We start from the raw sequence: 24988 nt of genomic DNA, 5'->3' as shown, positions 1-24988 counted from the left end.
AGGTTACCCATCCCTTTACCGATTGTAAGCATCCGAATCCGCATTGACTGACAGGTCTGGTCATAGACCCTACTCCGGTATATCGAATATAGCATATGTGAAAGGCTGTGTGTGTGTCTAACGCATCATGATTAAAACTGCTAGGTCTTGTAATAGACTGATATTTGCAATGAAATGAAAAAATGTCACACATCCTTCCCGATCGCACACATAGAAATAACACTTTTACCTTCCGTATGAAAGCCCATACAACGGGAACAGCGATTCTCAATCCGGGGTATCAACGCCGTTTCTGTTGTTGAGTGGACCACCCGGTCTAGTGGGAATTATCGAAGGACTTCAATAGACCGAGCTCTTGGGCATGCTTCGCAAGGTCGTGTAAATGTCCAACACAAGCGTCTTGGGATGCCACGCAGCCGTGAAGTTTCTCATGCTCTTTGTGACACAGGCGGGGAAGAAGCATATCGATCTCAGCCGGGGAAAGTTTGTCGTATTCTTTCACAAGGCCATTCAGAGTAGGGGGTTCGTCGCCTCTGGCCAAGATGGATCTTCTTTGATGCATCGTCGACCATGCGGCGGGAAGGAGGGCGAATGTGGAGAGGAGGATCAAGGATTGAGTGAGACGCATTTTGAATGAAGATAGTTGTTTCTCGGTAGTTCTGAGGTTTTGGATAATGGTGGTAGCTTCAAATTAGAGCACAGCAGACAATTGATAATGACTACTGTTTTAATCACATCCTACGTAGGTGGCTCACTTTATATAGCTTTCTGCCTCTAAGTTTGTATAAAAGCATTAAGCAGAGAAACCGTATTGTTATCTGCATGGGGAATAATACTCCGTGGTGCGAGATGATCTGCGATCTGATTCCATATCGGAAATGGCCATATCGATCAATTTCAGCGGTTATCACTGTTCCCGGCACGGAACGCAGATCATCGTACGGGTCTAAGATCGGTTTCTTTACCCTCGGCCAATAATGGACATTGTACGTCAGAGATTTAAACTCTCTGGTGAATATGCTTTGTGTGCTGCTTCTTCAGCTGCTGTCCACGAAAACGGAATATCTGAAGATTCCTCCTCCGGCTTCAGACCCACTACATGATGAGAATATGGACTTATGAGGTAATCTTCTATGATGTCTCGATAGTTAAGTAATGAAAGACACGTGCCCCTGGAAAAGGATCCCGGTTCTGTGGCATGGAGCTGTAAATGATTGGGGGGGGGCACTGGTCCCTACCGTGGTGGGCATTCTACTGGCTTACTGAGGAGAGCAGTTTTATCATGTCAGTTAAGCTGTCAGAGTAAACTAGCCTTTTCGTAGAGTCCGTGTGGTAGGAGAAGCTGGCCATAAATATCACCTTCTATGTGAATGGTTGTAATATAAAGAGGTCTGGAATAGATGCTGGTTCCGCAATTTCACATTCTTGCTTCTTCTTTGGTTTTCATCTTGTCTGTTTAAACAGCCATCCATCATCTTATCAAAATCCCTACACTATACAAAGCACTTATGGAATCTGTGTATCTCAACTGGGTTTTCGCTTTCCCCTCTTCTTTCTGGACGGGAGGATTCAAGTAGCTGAAAGACTTTGTAGGACACAGGCTCTCTCCTCGACAACTCGGTCTCGGTTGTATTTTTGTGCGAAACATAGTTGATATGTTTTCATATCACACGTTCAATAATAATGCTTAGAGAGATAGAAGATTACCACTTAGAGAACTTGACCACAGTGGCATTATTACAACTTGATGGAGTCTACCTTTTCCCAGACGGTGATCTTGCGGCTTTTACGAAGTATGGTTTACAGATAATATTGTCGACAATTCAGGAAAATATAGACGTCTATCAATATCGTTAATCCCCGTATAGACGGTTGTCTACCTTATGCATCTGTACAGTCTCAATGGGATTAATAGTGAGCATGCAATTTTATAGTGATTGACTGGCGCCACCGTCGCTCCTTACTATCCCCCTTTCAAAATGCTTTACCCCTGTGGGTCCGAGGGCGTTGCCTTCAACGAGCTCTCTTATAGGCATGCGAATATCTATTTGTAGGTCCGGGGTACTACAATACCTCAAAGTCTATCGCACGAAGACAAGCTGCCACACGTAGCCCGCCTGGGCCAATTGATAAAGACAATATCCTCTCTGGGTTGATAATGGGGTATAGCTATTCTCCTTAATGCCATCGGCAATACCCCAAAGTGGGACCCTGGGGTTTCGGGCCGGAATACCTGGCACCGGCAGTAAGAGTTTCTTGATGATCCACAATTACCAAGGAGGTCACTGGGGGATTTCCGAATATGCTCACATTTGGCTTCAATCAAACAGACGGCGCCCGGAAGAGTCCGCTTTGAATCCCAGTTGTAGATAGGATGGTTCTGAGCTTGAGGTAGTGACGTCTTGGATATCACTGAGGTTTGAGAAGTATAAAAAGTGGGAGGTTATTTGGTGTGTCTGATGTTATGGTATTCAGTGCTAGTCGTAGCAAGCTCTTTTGATGAATGTCTCTCTGATTCCAGTACAGTCGAGAAAGATAAGACAAGAAAACTACTGCAGCTGTAGTTTATTGAGACGTAGATTTCTCAACACAGTTTTACCAAGTTTATCTCCTTGTTTTAGAGACCACCATCCTAGCAGAGTGTCATCGTACGTTTTAATCAATATACTAGCTCCCGTGGTGGTGAGAACACGCGTGCATGTGCTAGAGAGTCCGCCAAGCTACCAATAGTAGGAGCTAGGGGGTTGAATATTCGCAATTAAGATATATCATTCGGTCTTTCACAAGTTCATTGTGTAATCAAATCCTCTGAAGAGCCAAGACGGCATTACCGAGCGCTTACAACTGCCATTTCAGAAATGACTAGTGCCCTAGTCTGGACTACCCCGGAAATACTAATTATCACCGAATGTGGGGAGGCAACCCTTACCGTCAGATATGCCATTTGCGCAAGCAAGTGCGGAGAAGGATATATCGAACCTGCCGATCATCAAGACTCGGAAAAAGACGGTGGTTACTTCTCTGCGGATGGTACAGTCCGGTGGTGCTTGGACCGCAGGGTTTATTTATCATGGCCTTTCTCTTCATTCCAGCGGTGATTCTGGAAGATGAAGTTTTTCACTCTTTGACAGGTTCACATGGTGCTGCTTATAAAGATCCTCCTCGCCGCTTTGCCAGGCGTGGTCGCTGGCCTTTCCCCAACCGCCACGGTCAAGAACGGTACCTACGAGGGGAAATATGTTGCTTCATACGATCAAGATCTCTTTCTCGGCATCCCCTTCGCTCAACCACCCGTTGGGGAGCTCCGTTTCCAGAACCCACAGAGCTTGAACAGCACCTTTGGCACGAGAAACGCCACCGAATATGCTGATTCCTGCGTTGGCTATGGGGTAAGACTAGCCTTTGCTTTAAAACTCAGTACCCTGAATAACCCACACTCCAGAACAGTGCGGCCTGGCCTCACACACTCAGTGAAGACTGCCTGACATTGAACATTGTTAGGCCTGCTAAGTCAGGACAGAGTCAGGATTACGAGCTGCTGCCTGTTGGTTTCTTCACTCACGGAGGAGGGTGGTCGATGGATTACAGTGCCAACGGGGTCTACAATCTGAGTTTTATCGTCGAAGAATCGGTCAAGATGGGAAAACCGTTCATTGCCGTCTCAGCAGACTGTCAGTATTTCTTCTCCATAAACCGGATAATAGATGCTAACCCCGCATCTAGACCGACTGTCTTTCTGGGGCTTCATGGCCAGCCAAGACATCCTCGACGCAGGCATGGCCAACCTCGGCCTCAAGGATCAGCGAATTGCTCTTCAGTGGGTCAACGAGAATATTAAAGGCTTTGGTGGGGACCCAGCTAAGGTCACCATTTGGGGCGAGAGCGCTGGCGGCGGCAACGTCGGCTACCACGCCACTGCCTACGGGGGTCGTAATGACGGCCTCTTCCGCGGCATCATCGCTGAGTCCGGCGCCGATGGTAGTCACATGAAGAACCTGACAGAACCGCAGCAGATCTACGACACCATCGTCAGCGCTGTCGGCTGTGATAGTAGCTCAGACAAACTTGCCTGCTTACGTACGGTCCCCTTCGATAGACTCAATGCGACTATCACCAAGGTCACGGGTAGTTTCTACCCCATTGTGGATGGGGACCTCATCCCGGACCTACCATCAGTGCTGCTCGACGCCGGAAAGTTCACCAAGACACCTATCCTGCTCGGCACAAACGCGGACGAAGCCACAATGTTTGCTGGCACCGGAGCCAGCATGGATGAAGGCATTGCAAGTCTCATACAGTCGTTGGGGCCGGACGCCAACACAACCAAGATACTGATGGCGCTGTACCCTGACATCGACTCGCTCGGCCTGCCGGCTGATTACCACGTTGAGCCCGATGGACCTGTGGGAAAGCAATACAAGCGCTCGGTGGCGTTGCTGACGGATCAAATGTTCCTGTCATGGCGACGCCTGAGGACAGATGCATGGTCCAAGTACAGCGCTCCGGCGTATTCGTACCTGTTTGAGTCACCAATTTCATCCAGTAAGATATCGTTACCTCGAGTATTCCACGCAAGAAGCTGACACTTGCGTGCGCACCATAGAATCGTACACAGGCACCAGCATTTCACCGAAATTGGCTACGTCTTCTACAACAGAATCGGGCTTGGATACGCCGCCGGCCAAAGCCCGCTCACGAACGCGACCCAGGATGTCCTAGACCTGGCCAGACTCACGACTCGCATGTGGATCAGCTTCATAACCGATCTAGACCCCAATAACCATGGAGGTAGGATTGCTGCAGCAGCTTATCATCAATGAGAATACTGTCTAACCGTGACTATAGTCTCCGGAATAGACCACTGGCCCGTGTATAACGCTACGGGTGGTTACGGCCAGAACTTCTATTTGCATCCCACCGACAGGGGTGTACGACCGGACACCTTTCGCCTAGCGGGGACGACGTTTATGAACTCAGTTGCTAAGGAACAGTACGGGAGATGAGAGCTACCGTGAGCAAGATGGCGTGGAGAAATAGTATCATTATACTGGAGTCAAGTGTACAGTCCATAATTCGGGATTGAAAGTCCCTTTCTCATATACTTCCATGGGTCGCTGTGACCTGTATAGAGCCCAGCCGGCCTTGAAACAGGTAGACGATCGTATACTCAAGACTGTAATTCAACAACTTCCCTAGATGACCCATAGACCGGCCAAGAATCCCACAAAGGAAAGCACCAAGTCAATATCATGTTCGGGATAGAGATATAACCCAAGGGTACGCGGGGCCAATGAATGACCACCTCGGGCACCAAAAGAAGCCAAGAGGCTAGCCCGAAGTGGGTGGGGGCCGTCGATCGTCGCCTGGACTGACACGATGCCATAGTACGGTTCTGACGGCGTTCATGCCGGTTGGCTCCGAATATGTCGGTAGGTGGTCTTTCCAGCGGGGCTCAGAAAGAGATATGCCAACTGGTTGTCGTTGCCCTTCTTGTCCGAGAGCGGGTGTAATGATTAACCGCCAAGGTGATGAGCGAGCCGAACAGAAACGGAAGAGAGAGGACAAAAACGAAGACGAGGAGTTGTCGGAGCACTCGCGGGGGAACGAGAGCCGATGCGGCGAAAATGAATAGCGTGAGAATAAAGGTGGATAGGAACATGACTGCGGAGTTCATCATGTAGATGCGAATGGCGTCGTGGTGATCAGTGGAGAGTGGGGGAGCGAGTCCACTACGTTGTCACTGGAGGGGCGGGGCAGTCATGGTCCATTAAAATACATGGTGAGGGGGAATATCAGTCTTAAGAATATCTCCTGTGCATCGCAGGGTATCTGGTGAGGCGTTCCCTATGAATATAAAATAGCGGTTCTCAACTTGCGACCAGGCAACGTCGGCGGCGGAGGAACATGGATGTGCTTTTGTGGCTTGTTTAGGGCTGGCACGGGACGAATAGGGAATTGGTCTGTGGAGTGGCCATGTCACTGTTGTCACTAAGCCTCTTGACAGCTACCCTGCTAGCCTGGGGTTGTTCTTTGTTCTTTCTTTCTTTGTTCGTTTGTTTACTCCTTGCTGTCTAATTTGTTACTCCTTTTCTTTCCCGTTTCTGTCTTTTTTCTGTTTTATTTTCTCTGTTCTCGGCCAAACCACGAGCTCTTAACACTTGCATGACATTTGACCATGCAAAGCCTCACAACACGACAAGCAACGACAGCCAAGAAATAAAAATAAAAATAAGATAAGATAAGAAATGCCACAACGAGAACAAGAAGCAAGGGAGGGAAGGAGAATAATAACATAGGTTATTGGGGAAGGAGAAAGAAAGCCAATGGACTGACTAATAACAGGCAATGATAGCAGTCTACTGGTGGGGGCCAAGAGCTAACCCCAAGCTGTCTTAACGGGCTACGGTTAAACGGAAGGATTTAAGGCCAAATAAGTACTGGGATGGAAGGGCTAGATCAATCATAAAACCAAGGTTGATGCTCCTTCTACATTCCCACCACGGTCAAGTTGCTTACTTTCATTTCCCGCATTTTCTTTTTCTCTTTTTAGGGTCACTCGATACATCTGTCCCAGTCACAGTACTTCGCATACTCTATCCGCCTGTAATATAGGTATAATTCGACTCGCAGTGTGCGGAAACTCCTGACGATGGGCAGCCAAAGAAAATAAAGGGGCACTGTGCTTCTGTTTGTCAATAATAGCAGTTAATAGTGGAACCCCCCGATGCCCTAACTGATGAGCTATATGTGGCCAAGTTAGAGGCAAAATGGTTGGCCGTGGACGAGGAAGTGCGTTACGCCCTACACAAGTGAGGTCAAGTAAAGGGGATAGGTTCTGGTGGTAGAGATTATTGAGTAAACTACATGAACCAAGTATGCATGTCTACAATACTTCGCGTGCAGTGTCTTCTGGCTAGCCAGATGGTTCCAAGAATATTAGGTATAGACCAATGTGGCTGATACAATTTCATTTTTCACATCATGATTTGTTATCCTATGCTACATAATAGGAGTTGTTGTAATGTAACCTAGGAAAGTAATGTCCCATGTCGAGTGGGGAAAGAGACGCTGTGAAAGCATACGTCTATATGCACAGGCGGATGACCGCCGAAGGAGACTCGAAACACTTCAGAGCTGTACGCATCAAGTAGCACTGCCCAACTAGGGAAGTATGGACGGCTTCCACAATTCTCTACCACAAAAGTGGCGTTCGCGGAAGTTGACCCTGGAGGTATGAGTGTAACTGTATCACATAGGAGGGGATGCAAGGTGAAAGCCAATTGTGGTCTGCGTCTCTAGGATACTACGTGACTGGAGATTGGCTATCAAAGTATAACGTAGTGTTGCAATCGAGTAGAGGTGTTTTGTCCAAGACCACGCAAACACTGCGGCGAGGGAACTAGTGTAGCAGACTTCCTGGAAGAGACATCCAATCCATACAGAGCGTGCATGCACAGCCTCCTGCTCGTGTCACTTGAGAGGGTTGTATGCTGTCGTCCAACACTAGGTGGAGGCAAAACCGATTGTCTCATTAGCGGATAATAATATTGTATCCAAGACATCCTGCACAATAGACAGGGCCAGGTAACCGTTACGTACCTTTGTTTGAGTTCCGTTACTCAAGGTCGGAATTGTACCCAAGGTTATATTCAAGGGTGTCAGTCTTGGCTACACGTTGTAGATGCTCTGTGCTTTTTCATCACCGGACAGTTAAGTACCAGGAGCAATGAAAGAGTGATTTTACTTTTCTTTTCCTTTCTTTCTTCTTGTGAAGGGTAGTTTGGTACATGCTTGACCAAGGGCTGATCACAAAAGTCATGAAGGATTAAGGCGCAATTTTGGGATTTCAGGCATACCTGGCGCTTATGACCACAACTGTACTACATGTAAGGCTGAATAAAAACGCAGGTGCCACCGACGCATGGTCTAGAACAGGCTCGCAGGCTAAGAGATTGGCAAGGGTCAAATAAGGATAAGCTCGGTGCCATTCAATAGTCAGAATCAAAACGAAGGAAAACTTATAAGCACTGACTGATTTCTTAGATGGCTTAGATCATCCCTCTATCATGGGTAGCAGCCTGCTGTTTCCCCGAAGAAAAGGAGGCCATCAGTGACCCAGAAGCAAAACACCTCCTTCAAAGACGATCTTTAGAGACGCTGCTGAGATTCAAAGTCGATGTGAATTCCGAGGACAGGAATCAGGGAACGCCGCTAATGTGGGCGGTCGCAGCAGGTAATCGAACAGCTGTCCAGTTACTCTCATCCCATAAGGACACCGATATCAACTACGTAGCAGATTTGAAGAAACACCACTCGTCATTGCCATCATGAGAGGGGATCCAGAGGTCGTTAAAATGTTACTACAATCTAAAAGGGCCGATGTCAATTTAAGGGATATCAACGGTCGGACACCTCTATCATGGGCCTTGGGCCCATGGCACCCTTTGAGAAAGGACAAAGCACAAATCAGCCATTGCCGCAACCCTAGCATTGCCAGGTTACTTTTCGAATCAGGGGCGGACCTGAAGATTACAGACACTTTTAAGCATACACCACTGTGGTGGGCTCAGTCTTACGATGTTCTACTGGCAAGGGGCAATCCAGAAATTCAAACCTATCATGACTCCCCTCTCACCGTTTTGTCAGACTACCTTTCATCATTAGAGATAATGAGGGCGCTTCAAATGCTCACTCACGACGAAGCCAAATTCAAGTGTGAGATCCGGCTCATGTGGCTGGTTTGCGAAAAATTCGGATTGCAGGCCAAGTACCCTTGGACGTCTGAAACTGGGATAGCTATCCTAGATTGAAGCTGCACATTGATTGGCGTTCTGGAGGCTTTGCTCATGCCGTTTCATGCTGCTTAGTATCAACCAATTGACACCAATGCTTCCCCTAGACTGTATTCGTTTTCTATAAGAATAGTTTGAGGACACTAGCCCGGGGAAGACATGAACGGCTTTCATTTGATTGCCTGTAAGGTGCCGTCTCCTGGATTAACTCCCCCTAAGATTGGAACACCTAGATGACAAAGCCAAAGATCAAACCAAGAATGGGCCAGATAATCAGCCAGTTGTGAACACCATTACGGACTGCCATCGAGTCCTTGCCTTCCTCCTCAAACCCCATGTTCATTGAGTTATTCCCAAATCCGAGCGTCGGAACCCATGAAGGCTTGTTTCCCTTGTTTAAAATATCCGAGTGAAGAGGGTCTATCTTCCCCAGAAATTCGATCGACCCTTCTCCATACATAGCATCACCTTTCTCGTTATTGGCCAAGAACCAGGCATTAAAAGAGAAACTGGCCGATTGGTTATCGAACATTAAACTGGCGATGGGCTCCGTGATCGGAATATCCTTTGGGTTATGATCACCCTGATCTAAGAAGCTAAGGCCCCACCATGTATCGGCGGAGTCATCACAGGAACTCATGTTCATCTCCACTGTCTTAACTCCTCGTCCGGTGTCATTAGACGCTCCTGTGATATGGTATGGTGGGCCGAGCTCGTTTTCGAGCGAAAGATTGAAGTAGGGCTTATGCGATCCACTTGTGTAGCCTGGGATTACGTGTCTAACGGGTGTTACTTGTGTCTATTGCGTAGACAGGTTGGGGATTGGACATACTCAATTGAAAGGAATTGCCATCTTAAGTTTCTTTCTTCGTTTCCCATATCAGAACCGTGGGCAAAGTCGAAGTCTATTAGCGCCGACTTTAAAGCAACTTGTACTGGGTTCTTGCCCTCGTCATTGGGGTTTGTCTTTGTCACAGCCAGTATAGATTCAGATGCGAATGTTGTAGTTTTATTTCGAAAGGCACGGCACACCTCATCGCCATTGTCATCTAAGAGATATTGAAAGTTGAACGTTGTAGTGCCATTGTAGTACCTGTGATCAATCAGTAAGAGTATCTCCAATCCAGATGGAATTATAGCTTACGATCCAATCCAAGAGTAGAGGAAGTAGGGTAACCCTGTTATGTTCCTAAGGCGGAAGTTGTATTCGGGGTCAAAGGTGGAATCTTCGAAACCAAGGGTCTGTGAGAGGAGAAGTGTCCAGATCAACCAGATGTAGTTCATCTTGCAAATCATGCCGGTTTACTTGCTGTTTCATTCCAAGAGCCTTCTACGGGGGAAGAGAGGATGTCGTCCCAGGGTAAACATAGTGACTCGAAAAGTTCATCACATGAGCGGAGATCGCTCGTGTTGTTACTTGGCATACAATTCTAGTGGTTCTTCCAAGGCTCGCTAATCTCACAAATTTCAACAGCTTCCGACGGGCAGTACTGGAGAAAGTGCACACTAGCAGTGTAGTGTCTTGGCTCTGCCCAGAGCTGCCCGAGATGCCTTGATAAGTGAGTTACACCCCGCTCAAAAAAGGTTATCTGGAAACGGTTGAAATTACCCCTTTCAGCAATCACTGAAGCTATTCAACATATGGTTGATTTGCATATCTTCTAGTACCCTCTGCCTTAGCATTGGACGGTTACATCCTTTTGTCATTCTCATCGTCATGCAATATGAAAAGATGCATATACTCGAAGTTGATATTACTAACTGTAGAAACCCAGGGTAACCTCAGGAACAACTATGAATCAGAAAGTCCAACTATAACAACATACCAACCAGCATCGTCAGCGTGCCTCCATTCGGTCAAAGACCAACTCTACCAGTGATATGAGCGAGTGACTAGAAGCACATGGGCGAACCAAACTTTTCGTCAATTCAAAAAACCCCAGAGATTATTCAGGCTTTCAGCAAAAGCCGGATGCGCAAAAACAGCATCTTGCAATTTCCAATATGGAAGCTTTGCAATCATAGCCATCTCTACGACACTCATAAGCTCTCCCCCTTCCGTGCCGAGACATGTAAAGCCAAGAATTTGCCCATCATCGGCATTGACGACTGCTTTCATCATCCCGTTCGATTCATCGGTCTCCAATGCCCTGGCAACGTAGCTCATTGGCATAGCCGCTGTTGATATTCTCATGTGTGGATATCGCTCGCGCGCCTCTCTTTCGTGCAGTCCAACGTGGCCGAGCTGTGGGTCTGTATATACCACATAGGGCACGAGCCTGTCTGTCACAGAGGGTCCTGAATGCGCCAAAGAGTCAGAGAGTAGAGAAGCCTTCAAAATCCGAAAGTCATCATAGGATATATGTGTAAAGGCAGGAGGGCCCTTAACATCGCCTAGGGTATAAATAGAAGGGACAGAAGTCTCTAGGAACTCGTTGCACTTGATGTACCCTTTTGCATCGACTTCAATCCCCGCAGCATGTGCGTTCAGATGATCTGTGTTAGGAACTCTACCAGCAGCAAAGAGAAGATGAGTGACATTGCTCACAATCTCAGTGCCGCCTTGAGTCTCCATTGATAAACTGAATGTTTCCATAGATGTAGATGAAATCGATGTGGGTCTGGCCCCCAGATGAATCGTCAAATGCTCGTCCCGCAGGATATCCAACAGCTCAGCTGCTATCTCTTTGTCTTCGCGAGGCAACAGCTGTGCTCCCCGCTGAACCATCGTCACCTTCGACCCGAGTCTCGCGAACAGTTGGCCGAACTCAACTCCCACATACCCACCTCCGATAACAACTAAATGCCCCGGCAGCTCACCTAGCTCTTGAATAGACGTGGAGTCCAGTACTCTGGCCTTGTCTATCTTTTCCAATCCATCGAGACTTGGAGGCGCCGGTCGGCAACCAACATTCACAATGATCTTTTCTCCGTTGATAAGTCTGTGGCTCCCATCGGGGAACATCACTTTGAGGGTGTTCGCATCGTGAAAGCGCGCCTCACCCCGCAGAACATCAACGCCAGCACTTTCCAGGCGTTTTTCACTCCCGCTCCGGAAGGAGCTCACTATATCGCGCTTTCGCTGTCGCACTTTGTCCATCGAAACAGTGAACTCATTCTTCAGTCCTACCTGCCCGGGTAAGTGGATACCATAGTCCGGCCCCCTGCGGATCAAATGCGCGACGCGGCCTGATGCGATCATAGTCTTGGTCGGCGTACAGCCTTCGTTAACGCAACAACCGCCGATGTGTATTTTTTCTATGAGTGCAGTTTTCTTGTTTGCCTCAGCCAATGCTTTTGCGAGCGGAGTACCGCCTTGGCCCGAGCCTATTATGATGGCGTCGTAGTGTGTAGCGGTTGCCATTTTTCTAGTGATCAATTGCCTTAATTGTCGGCGTGCTGTGTAGAGGTACGTAAAGTGTATGGACATCACGGGTCTCTAATGGATTTAAAAGATTGTAGTGCCTTCGGGAAACGTGTTGCATATATAAAACAATCTAGTCACTCCACTTAGATTGTGTGACAAATACATCATGGTTCCCGAAGTGGTGGCTTGATCCATGGATTCGATTAACCTTATTATATCTTGTTCTTAAAGCACAAGTTCCAGACCACTTTGGACTGTCATGGAAGATTGGATTATGACGGGCTGCTATACGGCTACAAACCTACTTCGTATGAGGACAAATGCCGATGGAGGCAGCTGTTGATTCCAATTGGAACTGCTCTTCGTGTATAATCGTATTAGTGACATGACCTCGGCATATAATAGTGCGTCGATCAGCCTGAAAAGTTAGAATCCAGTTTCATGCTAGAGATTACGAAATAGTTGATTAGAAGCAACGGAAACTCTTTGGTGTATCAGATCTATCCCACCATCAAGCGAGTGCTTATTTACCACGGCCAATGTGAAGAGAGTACGACAAAGTCACTCTCTAGGCTTTCTGCTTAGGAACATAATAGTAGCATTACCTGTTTACAGGTGCAATTCATATCATACGAGCACTCCGTTATGGTATGCATGTCAATGTGCCCAGCTACAGATGATTTCTGAAAAACGTCCTAGATAACCCTAAGCCCTAATACCGTTTCTATATTAATGAGATGTCACCCACTCCTACATATAGCACCTCTCCAGATTCTCCATTGTGATATTTTCAGTGCTTATCCAGTACGAGCTTTCGGGATACTATGTACGTTCCGTATACTTCTAAATGGTTCTTACAACAGATGCACCAAGCGCAGTCAGATTTGGTTTGGGATCCTGATCACGATACAATCAGCTTCAGATACTGTTAACACTTATACCAAGCTCAATCCATTGATTTTGATATAGTGCAACATAATTGAAGGTCACAGGGCTCAGACACCGGTAAGATATTGCGTACGTCTAGAACGAAAGCCTAAGGTCTAAAGGCTCGGAAAATCCGGATCTGCAGTGGCCACAATCGGACATCTGCACGCGTGATTTAATAGCGTGGTAGTGATACATAACTAGTTTATTCAACGCCAGTGACTTGTGCTGCTGCTGCTAGCTTCTGGGTCAGAGAGTCATCGGTAGAGATATTGAATCTGGTAAGACCTGGGTCAGTGCTTCCCAGTGGCTGGAGGCTATACAACATTAATAGAATGTCTAAATGTCGATAAGAGTCTCAGGTAACGAGTCACCACGGCCTTCCTTATTTTACCTTCCCCATAGTCCTGCGTAGAGTGCTATTTTCTCAGCCCGATACAACGGGATAATTGCTATAGCTCTTTATCAATACTAGACATAAGCCCATGAAGCCTTCCCACTACACTTGGCATATTAATATTACAACACATTTAGCCTGTTGGCAGCACTGAAAAGATGTATTGCCGAAGTTTTGCCGAATTGTGTGTGGTTCTGCGCTAGGCCCTTCCAGATCATCGGCATGTCGACCTGAACCCCGCGGGGTGAGATAGCTAGTACAGCAAAGAACCGGCCCCATAGTTGCGGAGAAACATTTTGAGCCACTTGCTCTGCCGCCGTCGACATAACCACATACGGTAATTGAGCCCAATCGGCAGATATTTCCCCGAGGATTCGGCCAACAAGTTCACTATTTGATTCGGTCCGCCAGTGGACGTGTGTTTTAAACTTTTTTCGTGGAATATAAATTCCGGCCTCCATACAAACGGGCGACGCGGCCCACTTGCCTTCCCGAGCTTCGTGGTAGACATTGCTCTCACCCGAGCGTCCTCTTCACTAAACAAAAGCCTTGAATTTGTTGGCAAGTCTGAAAATTGTGTCTTCGCCGGTGCGTGACTGGCCTACATCCGTGATTATGTCTAGCTTGATCTTGTAGACTTGCGAGCAGACAATAAGTGGGTAACATATTGGGCAATGTCCTGATTTGTACCTCGGACCATCCCCGCGTACCGTGTGGAGCAACCTGTGGGGTTTGGAGTCAAAACCTGGAGACGCCGGGGTTGCTTGAGCCTAGCTAGAATACTAATGCATACAACCACCTTAACTCTAAACGTCGATCATTACCAGAACTGTGGTGGCATGGCTTCCATCCCCACTCGTACATACGCTGGGATTCTTTGGAGAGAGTTTTGAGAATTCACATGGGTTGGTTTTTTGGAGGCCTCTTAAGTATATAAAGACCCCCCAAAGGGGCTGTTTCAATGTGATCATCATACACTGTACGCAGCCAACGAGAAGTAAAACAAGATGCGGGCTTCCCTGGCATATGCTGCTTTGTTGGCAACATTTGCTGACGCACAGCAATTGTACCTCACGACGGACGGCTATACTGACCGTCCACAGTGTACCAAACCGGCTGCTGTTCCTCAGTACCATTTCCGGTCCTTTTCTTATACCCTAAACGAGACCGTTCGGTGAGTGCTCTCACATATACTTCTGTCACAAACTAGAAAGTACAACCTAACTAATGAAATTCTGCAGTTATGCTAGTTCAGTACACGCACCAACCACAACCCGAACGTATGCGCCACCTTACTCGGAAGCAGTCAAGCACCTCACGGCAAGCCCGGTGACTACAACATGGGGAAACTGGCTGCCTAGCCAGACAGTGATTATGGCTACAGACACAGATGATCCTTATGGACAAGCCGCATGGTCCTCGCTTTGGCAACAAGTCGATCTAGAGAACTACACGACTACCGGGCTGTATTCTACCACGGTCAGTCCCACGGCGGTTCCAAGCAGTGAGCTAATTCTGCCACCGCGGGACTACTTTGGACCAACAGATTGCTATAACTTCCCGGATGACTTTATCTTTGGCGTTGCAGGAAGCGCAGCTCAAGTGGAGGGTGCCATTGGTTTGGAAGGCCGTAGCCCCACCATCCTGGAGAAGTTGGTGAATACCACTCAGCCAAAGAATTATGTGACAAACGAGAACTACTACCTCTACAAGCAAGACATTCAACGATTGGCTGCCATGGGAGTGAAATACTATAGTTTCTCGATCCCGTGGACGCGAATCCTACCCTTCGTCTTGCCAGGGTCGCCCGTGAACGAACAGGGGATCAGGCATTACGACGACTTGATCAACACCGTCCTTGATGCCGGAATGCAGCCCATAGTTACCTTGCTTCATTTTGATAGCCCCTTGATGTTTGTGGGCAGCGACAATACGTCCGCTCATCCAGATATCGGCTACAACAACGGCGGCTACCAGAACGAGACCTTCGTGGACGCCTTCGTCAACTATGCGAAGATTGTTCTTACTCACTACGCCGACCGCGTTCCGATCTGGATTACCTTCAACGAGCCGCTGCTCTATTCATTTAACTTTGCTGGTGCCAATAACGTGGTGCACGCCCACGCCCAAGTGTACCATTTCTACCATGAGGAGCTTAATGCCACCGGCAAGATAGGTATCAAATTCAATGACAATTTCGGAGTTCCTCGAGATCCAACCAACTCAAGTGATATCATCGCCGCCAATCGTTTCCAGGAGATGCAGCTTGGACTTTATGCCAACCCCATCTTCCTAGGCCAGCAGTACCCGGACTCTGTCCTGACAACTCTACCAGGCGCTAAGCCGCTCAGTGACCAGGACCTCGCATACATAGGTAATACCTCGGACTTCTTCGGCATCGACCCATACACCGCAACGGTAGTCTCCCAGCCTGCCGGAGGTATCGAGAGCTGCGCCAAGAACCAATCTACAGAAAACTCGTTATTCCCTTACTGTGTCATACAAGAGACAAAGAACATCTACGGCTGGAATATCGGGTACCGTTCACAAAGCTACGTGTACATCACACCCACTTATCTCAGGGAATATATCAACTATCTCTGGAATACCTTCCGGAAGCCCGTGTTTGTGACCGAGTTCGGGTTCCCTGTATCCCACGAGGCCGATCTGGAGTTGTCGGACCAGCTGTTCGACACGCCACGCAGTATCTACTATCTATCCTTCATGTCGGAGATTCTCAAGGCCATCCACGAAGATGGGGTGAATGTTATGGGTGCTTTGGCCTGGTCGTGGGCTGATAACTGGGAGTTTGGTGATTACAAGCAACAATTCGGGTTACAGGTGGTGAATCGGACAACCCAACAGCGATTTTTCAAGAAGAGTTTCTTTGATTTGGTTGATTTTGTGGGTGCGAGGCTGCCATCTTCGTCATGACACTAGTAACTGAACTTGGAGCTGCATGCGGGTTGTTGTTGTTAAAGCGACACTTCTATGTTCATATCAAGGGGGAGAATTGGTATATTCAAGCTTACTTTGCCAAAGAGTCCTAGACACCTAACTATCATCCAATGTTTAAACCCAGGTTGGATACAATAGCCTACATAAACTAGTCTCTACTACCCTGCTTCTTCCCTACCCACATGAATCCTCATTGGGCTCCTAGTAGTACCACCTTTGTCCCGCCTAACTATTACCAGCGCGACAATATAGTAGAAAATGAATTAAGCCTCTTGCTATGCAGCTCTTTTGCCTAATCCCGGCTAGAGGATGGTCTGATAACAAGTAGGGCGGTGTTTACTAAGTTGAGCACGTTGAGAAGTAACAGAAGCCTCATGGGGCTCGAGTCCCACCTATTTCCTCGCTGACTGCGACCACAGGTGACATACCTTAGTGTGTATGATGTTGTATAGTATTCAAGGTAGCAGACATGTCGAATGTGGAAAGAATTGGGAGAATCATTTGTGGCATTAGCTATATTCTAACTGACATATTCAGTGTGCAATCAACTATGCATAATACTTCCCATTCAAAACCCCAGCACCGTTATCATCATACTGCGCCTTAGACATCCAGATGCCCTCTGCATTAGCCGAAGCCACAAGGGTACCACCCAACCAGACTGCGTATTCACGATTCGCGGGGTTGGTGATGTTCACAGATGCAGATTCCGGCGCGATGTTAGCGATCACATTGTGCAGTTGGTCTGCTAGGCCAGGATCCGTGTTTCCTCCGGACTATATCATTCTTTGTTAATAACAAACGAAAGCAAAGGTTGGTCAGGGCTACACATACCAGGACGACATTGCCATACAAAGTAGCCTGAACTCCTTCATCAAAGCTTTGAGCTACGTTTGATATCGCAATCGAGAGATCTCCAAGATCAACTTGGTCTCTTGCTTCCGCTACACATTTCCCTTCGATTACGGGGACGATGCGGGCGTATTCATTTCCAACATCAATGACTAGGCCAGTAGTGCGATTGGATGCATACACGGCCAACACAGCATCAGGCACAATATCGAGTGCGGGAACGTTGAAGTTCTCGAACATCATCTGCACGGTCTTCTCCCGATCCGCGTCGCTGGTGAATGGGGATTCGGCGAGCAGGACGGGGTGTTCTTCCGGTGCGACCTTGAGCTCACTGTAGAAGGCGTGCCAGTAGATCTTCTGTAGTGCATCCCAGTCCGTCACGGAGCTGTTCTGGAGTGGGTTTACGAGGGGTTCGTTGTTTCGGATGGCTGCGTCGCCGACGGAGCTGGGTGTATAGGTAAGCTTAGGCAAACTGGGGCGCAATGTTTTAGGTTTGTGGTTACCGTGGGCCGACGACAGTTCCTATTTATATATGTTAGAACTTAGGATATAATATAAGTAGCATGGAATGCGAAGGTTTTGACCAACTCACGGAAGATAGAGCGAGGCGCATCATCACCGGCAAATCCAGCCCTGGTACGGAAGGAGCTGCGAGAAGATTAGCCTTGTACAGATGTTAGAAAGTGAAGCAGGGCAGTATACCCAGCGTCAATGACAATTCCTTGGGTGTCGCCGTCTAATATCGCAATCAATTGGTCCGAGTTAGTAGGGCCGCAGTACGTTGAATAAATGATAATAATTCAATGGGTCAGCCTACCGGACATTACTGCGGGATATATGGGTGGGTCAGGTTTGGTGCAATGAAAGCATCAGAGGATTTATATGTGGGATTGCCCCTCTTTATATAGACGTGGGGTGAAGGCAGCTTGAACTCTGCTTTGGTTGTGGCTTTAGAATGCTGCCTTATCTGACCAGTTATATCATAACGCTCTGATTGTATTTGTACAAGATCGTCGCTTGTATAGGTGGATATTCACCTGCTAGTGAAGTTATTGGCTGTCAAATCAACAGTTTACTGGGTGCGGCTGAGGAATGCAGATCGTACAGATCCTGTGGGTCCATCTATCATGGTGGTGAGATGGTTCTCTCCATATGCCACCGTATATACTGCTACATTCAATCAAACGTCTCTCTGAATAACAATAGCTCATGGATAATGTCCCAAAAAGTCCCTGTAGGACAATAAATTTCTAGCGTAACGGTGGTAGAATGGCTGATCGTGATATTTTCCAGCCGCACCCTAATGTCGACTTCAGCTGAACCCCACAGCCCCACAGTAGGTTTCTACATACTCTGTACGTATAGTGCACAGGTGAGTAGGCAATATGTAGTTATAAATTTATCACTGGTCATGGACAGGGAACAAGATAAAAATCAGTTCTTCAGTCGCAGAGCAGTTATAACGTATTGCATTGTTTTCAATTATTACTTAAAACTTCGCATTTCATATAGATCTCATATCAAGATCAAACGAAAGAATACAATACAATAATCCAACTACTATTAAACCCCTATATATAACAAATATACCATGTCGTCAATATCATGTATGCTCAGCGGACCCTCGGGACCTGTCTGTTAATCTGAAGCCTCCCAACTTCCATCTCTATTGCTCGCCTGTCCTATTTTTGTCAGTGATATCGACTAAACAATGTAGAAGAACCGTAGGGGCTTCCAGGGGAATTCATTTGAGTGCTACCCCGGTTAGATCTAATCTGGTGAGAATATGGGATCAAAGTCAATGTCAGATGTGTAGTATGTATCTCGTACATGTCCCATGGTTACTCTGTCAGCTTTCGGGTTCTCTATCGCGCTCGGACCTTGGTTCTAGAGACCACCATTATATGCCCCGCATTTGATAGATTACTATGAGGAGCTAGAAATCTGCCGGGATTTAAATCTGAGTAAGAAGCCGGTTCTCGTTATTTCCCCGCCATCACCCCACCAAATATACCTATGTTTTGTTGATTTAAGTGCCTGAAGAACCACCTTCCTGACTCTAAATGTAGGAAAGCTAGACTATTCACGACAGTCGCATAATCCTAACCTTGCCTTTATAGCTGTCCCGAATCATATCTTAGCCTGGAGCTTGACGTCTAGTTTCACTTTCGTCGTGGGCAACGACAAGTCGCATTTTGTCTACTCGGATGCCGTGTTATTAATGATTACCATCAAGCCCGCCTCTATGCACAACGAGAACGTTGATCAACATCGACTACCTTAAGCCAGATCGTGGAGACATTGCGAACGATCGTTACTCAATTTAGCTATGCGAAAGGAGGTATGTTAAGCTATTCCCATGGTCGGGCTTAATTTAACTGGATTCAGTATCAGGTGGGGGCTAGGGCCCTAAAGGGAGAGATGGAAGAGATCAAAACAAAGCTGTTTGATGAAGTAGAATATCCAAGAACAATAATCGGCACGGGAATGCTAATCCAGGTATACGACCCTAAAGCTGACATGGGGTCACCGGCATACTGGGAATGGGAATCTCAAGGAAAGGAGGGCAAGCATATTGTCCCTGCTGGCAACAAAGTTCGTGTTGTTGGGGCCACAGTTATGTTCACCTAGGTGTAAGCTGAAGTTTCTCGATCAGCTTTGTCCCCCTCTCAAATCCAACGAACAGGTTTATCGAAATATCAACATTTCGATCTTTTAGGGCTAGCGCATTAACACAATCTGTTTGTAACGGGGGTATACTATATACGTGACCCCAGGGCATTCGGGATGGTTGATCCCGAACTATATGATCTTTTGGCCTTGTGGAATAGGGTGCCCCGGCCCTATCTCTTACACAGTCACCGATATTATATAAGTAGAGTTCTAAATAATTATAAGAAATTTTTAAAATGTTTCATTATTTAACTAGCTATATTTCTATTCTAATGTTTAAAATTTTTAAATTCTAAAACTTACCACGCAATTTCATAAATGATGTGCATTGGTAAGGCGGAAACGAAAGGTCAGTCACAGTCAGAAGAAACAAGTAGCAAGGACGGAAAATAGAAATAATAGAAGAATATGCAACACCATTAGTCTGACATTAGCCACGTAAAGCCAGGTATAGGCGTCTCCCCACTCTTTAGCGACCCTTCAAGGGTCGACGGTTAAGGTTAAAGCCTTATTTAACCTTAATACCCGAGTAAACTAAGCTTATTTAATCTCCCTTGATTGGCATGGTTCACGATATAAACACAAACACTAAGTTGGATAACTACAGCTTGTGTCGAGTTCCTATTCTTCACCTGGTTTCTAACTCTGCCCTGTAAGCACCATAGTGGCCGTCAACCGAAGAAATGTCTTACAACCAAGGCGAGAAGGGATGCGCTGGCTCTGCCCTCCCCCTCCTCCTCCTCCCGAAGATCCAAGCTCAAAAGTCTCCCCGTTTGTCAAGAAGCTGAGATCTGCTCCTCCCGGCTACTTCTTCCAACCTGAACGGCCACCACCTCATAGAGATCCATTTGCTGCGCCGACGGGCCCTTACTTCTTCTACGGCACACTGTCTGATCCCGCTATGCTCCGCGATGTCCTTGGCTTGGAAACCGAGCCACAACTTCGACCCGCCACCATGATAGGCTACGAATGCAAGCTATGGGGCCAGTATCCAGCTCTTCTAGATGCCCCAGGAAAGGTGGTTCATGGGACTGTCTACCATGTCGAAACACAAGAGCATGCAGAGAGGCTTGCCAGCTATGAAACGGATAATTATCGGGCCGATCCATGTCGCATCGACTATACCGACGGCAATGAGCCCGTCGAGGACTTGGGTTATTGTTTTAAATTTGTCGGGAATGTCAGAGACTTGAGTGACGGCACCTTTGATCTGGGGACTTGGCTAAGAAGAGTGAAGAGGGTGGTTGAGGACTCATCCGATGTCAAGTAGTTGCAGGCAAGAAAGGCATGTATCTGGACTGCAAGTACTAAGAAATACAAGCCACGTTATCATGAGACAGTACTTTCTGTTAACTTCTTGAAACTCGCCCCTTTCGCGCCTCAATTCTGTTCGGCAGGCTACCTTGTAGGCAGCAATGGTACACCTGGTATGTACATTGAACGGCACGTGGCCCAACAAGAAAGGAGATAGAACATCGTGGGACCTCATTTCGGCGTTGCGATCATTTCCAGATATATAAAAGCTGTCTTCTGCTGGCAGTGGAAAAAGTATGTTAATTAATCTTATAAAACTTAATGCTGTGGTTGGTTCCGATAATTTCTATTTCGATAGTTTTATGCCACTACTGAGAGCAGTCATCATTGATACCAAGAACCAGAAGATATCATCTGGGATAGAATATATTCTACTATTGAATCAATAATATCTCCGGGGTCGCTGCCTCTTCTCACTCGGATTCCATCTCTACATACTATAAGCAGTTTAGCTAATTTTGGTAAATAACGCAAATACATAGATGCCGTGTTAAAAAAGGAGTTGAGTTCATTATATCTCGATATACCTCAATTCTATGAAACTTTCTTCAAGATGGATGGTCATATAACTTTGCGGAAATATTACACTCCTCATAAGGAACTCCATGCTACAGGATAGTATATTGAAATCAGAGCAGTTTCCCCCGGAAGATCATAAACAAGAAGATGCCTATACATAACCCTTCACCCCCCTTTGATGAATAAGAGTTCATATACCGTAGGTAGTAGGGCACAAGCCTAGTATCAGGCTTTCTTGATAATGCACCGTGTTCACTAAAGTCTCAGGTGCACAATAGGTAAAATGAAATGAAAGCTCCTTGTTTATTCTCCGACGACCAGAGCCCCGGTATATGTGAAGGAGGGGTATGCATAGGGCCAAACATCGAATCCATAACATTACAGATGGAAGTCTATCTCTCACATGAAATCACATTGCATATCTCAGCAATTTCTCCTCCCTATAACTGTTGAAACCCTCAGATCGGGGACGCTTCCACCAGAATAGGCAGCTCTTATCTCCTCCATCATCTGAGAAGCCATATCTTTGGCCTCGTCCTGGCCTCCAGCTTGTCCGCTCCGTAAAACTGTGACGGGCAGTATGGTTTGGATTATCTGGTCAAACCATAGCTGTATGTCCGCGTAGTGGTCAGGGTTTTCAAGTGTGCTGTATTCATATTTCCGAAGCTCTTGTAATTCAAGCTTCTTGCCTTCGTTTATAAGAAGGTCCGAGAGCCGCCCTGAAAGACCAGCACTTCCCATATACTCAAGTATCAACTCTAGAGCTTCAGGTGTCTTCTGGCCTGGTCGACTAAGTGCTGTATAGCACCAGTCCACATCTTCCCACTGGAGGAATCCACTCGGGCCTATACACAACCCTTTAGATCACATTTCGAGGTTGTCTGAGTAGAAATCCTTATAAGAGAGTCGACTTACGCAGAAGTTGAATCACATTTCCCAGTGCTTTAACAATATCAGGCCCCCGAAGAGCCAAAACAAGTAATCGAATATGGACAATATCGTAGCGGCCCAGATGCTCACTTGGAAACGGCTGGGTGATGTCGTGGATCGTGAAATCAATATCTTCTTGTTCGCCGGGAAACTGGTCACTGGAGATATCAAAGCCATGCAGATGGCAGGCTGGCACTGTGGGATGAGGCTTGAGGCAGGATGACAGACGCTTCAGCCATATCCTATAAATGTTACAACGAATGAAGAGCTGGATGGTTTGTAGAGGGACTGACCCTGTGCCTGTGCCCACATCGGCAATATTCAGGCCATTGTTCATTTCGATGCTGATCGAGGGGTGCAACAGCTCGTACCCCATGAAGCTGGCTATAATCTCGTGTTGCAAGTCTAGCCTGTGTCCCGGATCAGTACTGTATGTGAACAAGATTGCCTTCTTACACACCGCTGAGACTCTGTTTGGTCCCGGTTGTTGAGCAGGTATAATTCTTGATCGGACATAATTCATGCTATTATTGCTGGAGTTGAATATCAGAAAGCTAAATTGCCACAATCCTCAACACCCAAGTATACCAATATCTGTAAAGTAGGGCTGAAATGCCGTATAAGCTTATAGCTTTCTTTCTTGATATCTTTCGAGACAATTAGGCGCTTTATATATCCATTTCTCTCTTGTATTAGGAATTATATGTTACTCAAAAAAGCAAGTTATTATCAGGTCTATTTCCTAATCAAGAAATTAGGGTTTTTCCCTTTGTAACTGTTTCCTATTTTGACCCCATGACATCACTGTCGTCTTGTACATCATTCTATATCCTTGATACTCCAGGCTACATATTTTCGTAACTCATGATAAATAGGGCTAAAGGCCTCTGCGTTGAATCGATTGTTTTGGATCTAGTATCAGCGTGGGATATGGTTGGAACCAATGTCGAACTGACTCAGCTGTTTCTTGCATATCGGGCTCAATATGGAAATCCTCCGGCATCGAATAGGACGCACCGTTTCTGCAATTTAGGGAGCATCGGCGACTAGTACGAGGATGGCATCGACCAATTTCAAATGGGTGCGGTGATCTAGGAACACACCTCGCAGAATCTGGAGTCTAATATTCCACCCCGTGGACGATATGTGCTAATGTCGAACACGTCGACTATGAGCGGAAGTGATATTTGTGGGGACTCCAGGGGCAGTGTTCGTCGCAATCACCGACAGCTCTCCGGTCCCCTACAGGGTGGCTCCTCTGACAAGCCCACTGGTCGTCTGGAACGGACAAGCTTCCAATCCCGAGGCATCTCTCGACGTAAAAGTCGTATACTGCTTGCCCTGACCCCTCCCCCACACGTAGCGGCCCTTTCCGGAGACATGTCAAAGTGCTATTGCATAGACTGCAGGTTGATACATGCGACGGCGTCCAGCCAAAGTCGTCATATGTGTTACAGACGCTGGCGAGCCACAGATCGACCGCCCGGTGTGCACATCCCAGACGGGGTATCATACAATCCTCCTTTCCCAGCTGCCCTGCTTTGATCGCTAACTGGTATTCCACTCTGACCTTCAGCATATCGTTCTCGTCCAGGTCTGGTAAGATCCGAATCTTGATTTTCGACGATCCGTAGTTCATGGTGCAAGAGTGCCAGCAGAAGGGTTCCCGAGCGCCGGCACTAAGTTGTGTGGCCAGAGCTGTCAGAGTCTTCTGTCGCACTTGCAGAAGCTCAACAAGATCCATTTTCCCGCGAAAGGTTAACTTGATGCATGGACATAAGTCGACTACACCAGCCAAAATCCCCAGATTACAGCCTCTGTCTTCGGGCTGCTGTTTCCGTTCTCGCTGGGGAAAGGAGGCCGGCGTATGCAGGTGTAAGCATCTGGAACAAGCTAGCAACGTCTGTTCTGTAGAAGTTTGATGAGTTCCCAGCGGGGAGTTGCAAAGTTGTACTCGTTGCGATAGTGTTTGAATAGCGGGGCAAAGTCTTGACTGAAAGACAGACATTCTGAGTTTAAAACGGCACGGTCTAATAGGAACAGTTTCCTGCAAGCCAAGGCAAGGGTCGCTCGAGAAACCTCCGATAAATGGGATATGATGTGTAGCAGTAATTCCGTCGGCAATCGAAGGAGATAGCAGCCTCCACGAATACGTGCCCTTCCTTGGTCCCGGGTTGATAGCCAATGTCCGGTTTCTAACGAGGCTACCCACTCTGCTGTCAGACGCTGAAGGCTGTTTATCGTATTAGTCGAAAATGC

General features: G+C 47.1%; 8 protein-coding genes across 8 annotated transcripts; 3 read left to right on the top strand and 5 right to left on the bottom strand.

Annotated features, from left to right (window-relative positions):
• Positions 1-316: 316 nt before the first annotated feature.
• Positions 317-628, bottom strand: ANOM_005924 (uncharacterized protein; the record flags this gene model as incomplete). The annotated part of the gene is made up of 1 exon (XM_015551181.1): positions 317-628. One exon carries the CDS (start codon positions 626-628, stop codon positions 317-319), a length of 312 nt encoding a protein of 103 aa, XP_015408301.1.
• A 2509-nt stretch (positions 629-3137) lies between these two features.
• ANOM_005923 (putative neuroligin) lies at positions 3138-5003 on the top strand (the record flags this gene model as incomplete). Its single annotated transcript, XM_015551180.1, has 5 exons — positions 3138-3389; positions 3443-3671; positions 3724-4552; positions 4604-4788; positions 4846-5003. 5 exons carry the CDS (start codon positions 3138-3140, stop codon positions 5001-5003), a joined length of 1653 nt encoding a protein of 550 aa, XP_015408296.1.
• Positions 5004-10716: 5713 nt separating this feature from the next.
• Positions 10717-12156, bottom strand: ANOM_005922 (mercuric reductase; the record flags this gene model as incomplete). The annotated part of the gene is made up of 1 exon (XM_015551179.1): positions 10717-12156. The coding sequence occupies one exon, from the start codon at positions 12154-12156 to the stop codon at positions 10717-10719; it is 1440 nt and encodes a 479-aa protein (XP_015408297.1).
• A 2334-nt stretch (positions 12157-14490) lies between these two features.
• Positions 14491-16417, top strand: ANOM_005921 (glycoside hydrolase family 1 protein; the record flags this gene model as incomplete). Its single annotated transcript, XM_015551178.1, has 2 exons — positions 14491-14657; positions 14725-16417. The coding sequence occupies 2 exons, from the start codon at positions 14491-14493 to the stop codon at positions 16415-16417; spliced, it is 1860 nt and encodes a 619-aa protein (XP_015408298.1).
• A 572-nt stretch (positions 16418-16989) lies between these two features.
• Positions 16990-18117, bottom strand: ANOM_005920 (uncharacterized protein; the record flags this gene model as incomplete). Its single annotated transcript, XM_015551177.1, has 5 exons — positions 16990-17217; positions 17276-17815; positions 17878-17941; positions 17996-18029; positions 18111-18117. The coding sequence occupies 5 exons, from the start codon at positions 18115-18117 to the stop codon at positions 16990-16992; spliced, it is 873 nt and encodes a 290-aa protein (XP_015408292.1).
• A 2558-nt stretch (positions 18118-20675) lies between these two features.
• ANOM_005919 (gamma-glutamylcyclotransferase family protein) lies at positions 20676-21236 on the top strand (the record flags this gene model as incomplete). Its single annotated transcript, XM_015551176.1, has 1 exon — positions 20676-21236. The coding sequence occupies one exon, from the start codon at positions 20676-20678 to the stop codon at positions 21234-21236; it is 561 nt and encodes a 186-aa protein (XP_015408291.1).
• Positions 21237-22222: 986 nt separating this feature from the next.
• Positions 22223-23245, bottom strand: ANOM_005918 (class I SAM-dependent methyltransferase; the record flags this gene model as incomplete). Its single annotated transcript, XM_015551175.1, has 4 exons — positions 22223-22644; positions 22715-22971; positions 23023-23139; positions 23190-23245. 4 exons carry the CDS (start codon positions 23243-23245, stop codon positions 22223-22225), a joined length of 852 nt encoding a protein of 283 aa, XP_015408290.1.
• A 652-nt stretch (positions 23246-23897) lies between these two features.
• Positions 23898-24473, bottom strand: ANOM_005917 (F-box domain protein; the record flags this gene model as incomplete). Its single annotated transcript, XM_015551174.1, has 1 exon — positions 23898-24473. One exon carries the CDS (start codon positions 24471-24473, stop codon positions 23898-23900), a length of 576 nt encoding a protein of 191 aa, XP_015408287.1.
• Positions 24474-24988: the final 515 nt, after the last annotated feature.

The sequence above is a fragment of the Aspergillus nomiae genome (genome assembly GCF_001204775.2).
Source record: "Aspergillus nomiae NRRL 13137 chromosome Unknown contig00083, whole genome shotgun sequence".
Taxonomy (NCBI): domain Eukaryota; kingdom Fungi; phylum Ascomycota; class Eurotiomycetes; order Eurotiales; family Aspergillaceae; genus Aspergillus; species Aspergillus nomiae.
This window is presented reverse-complemented; position numbering and strand designations above follow the sequence as displayed.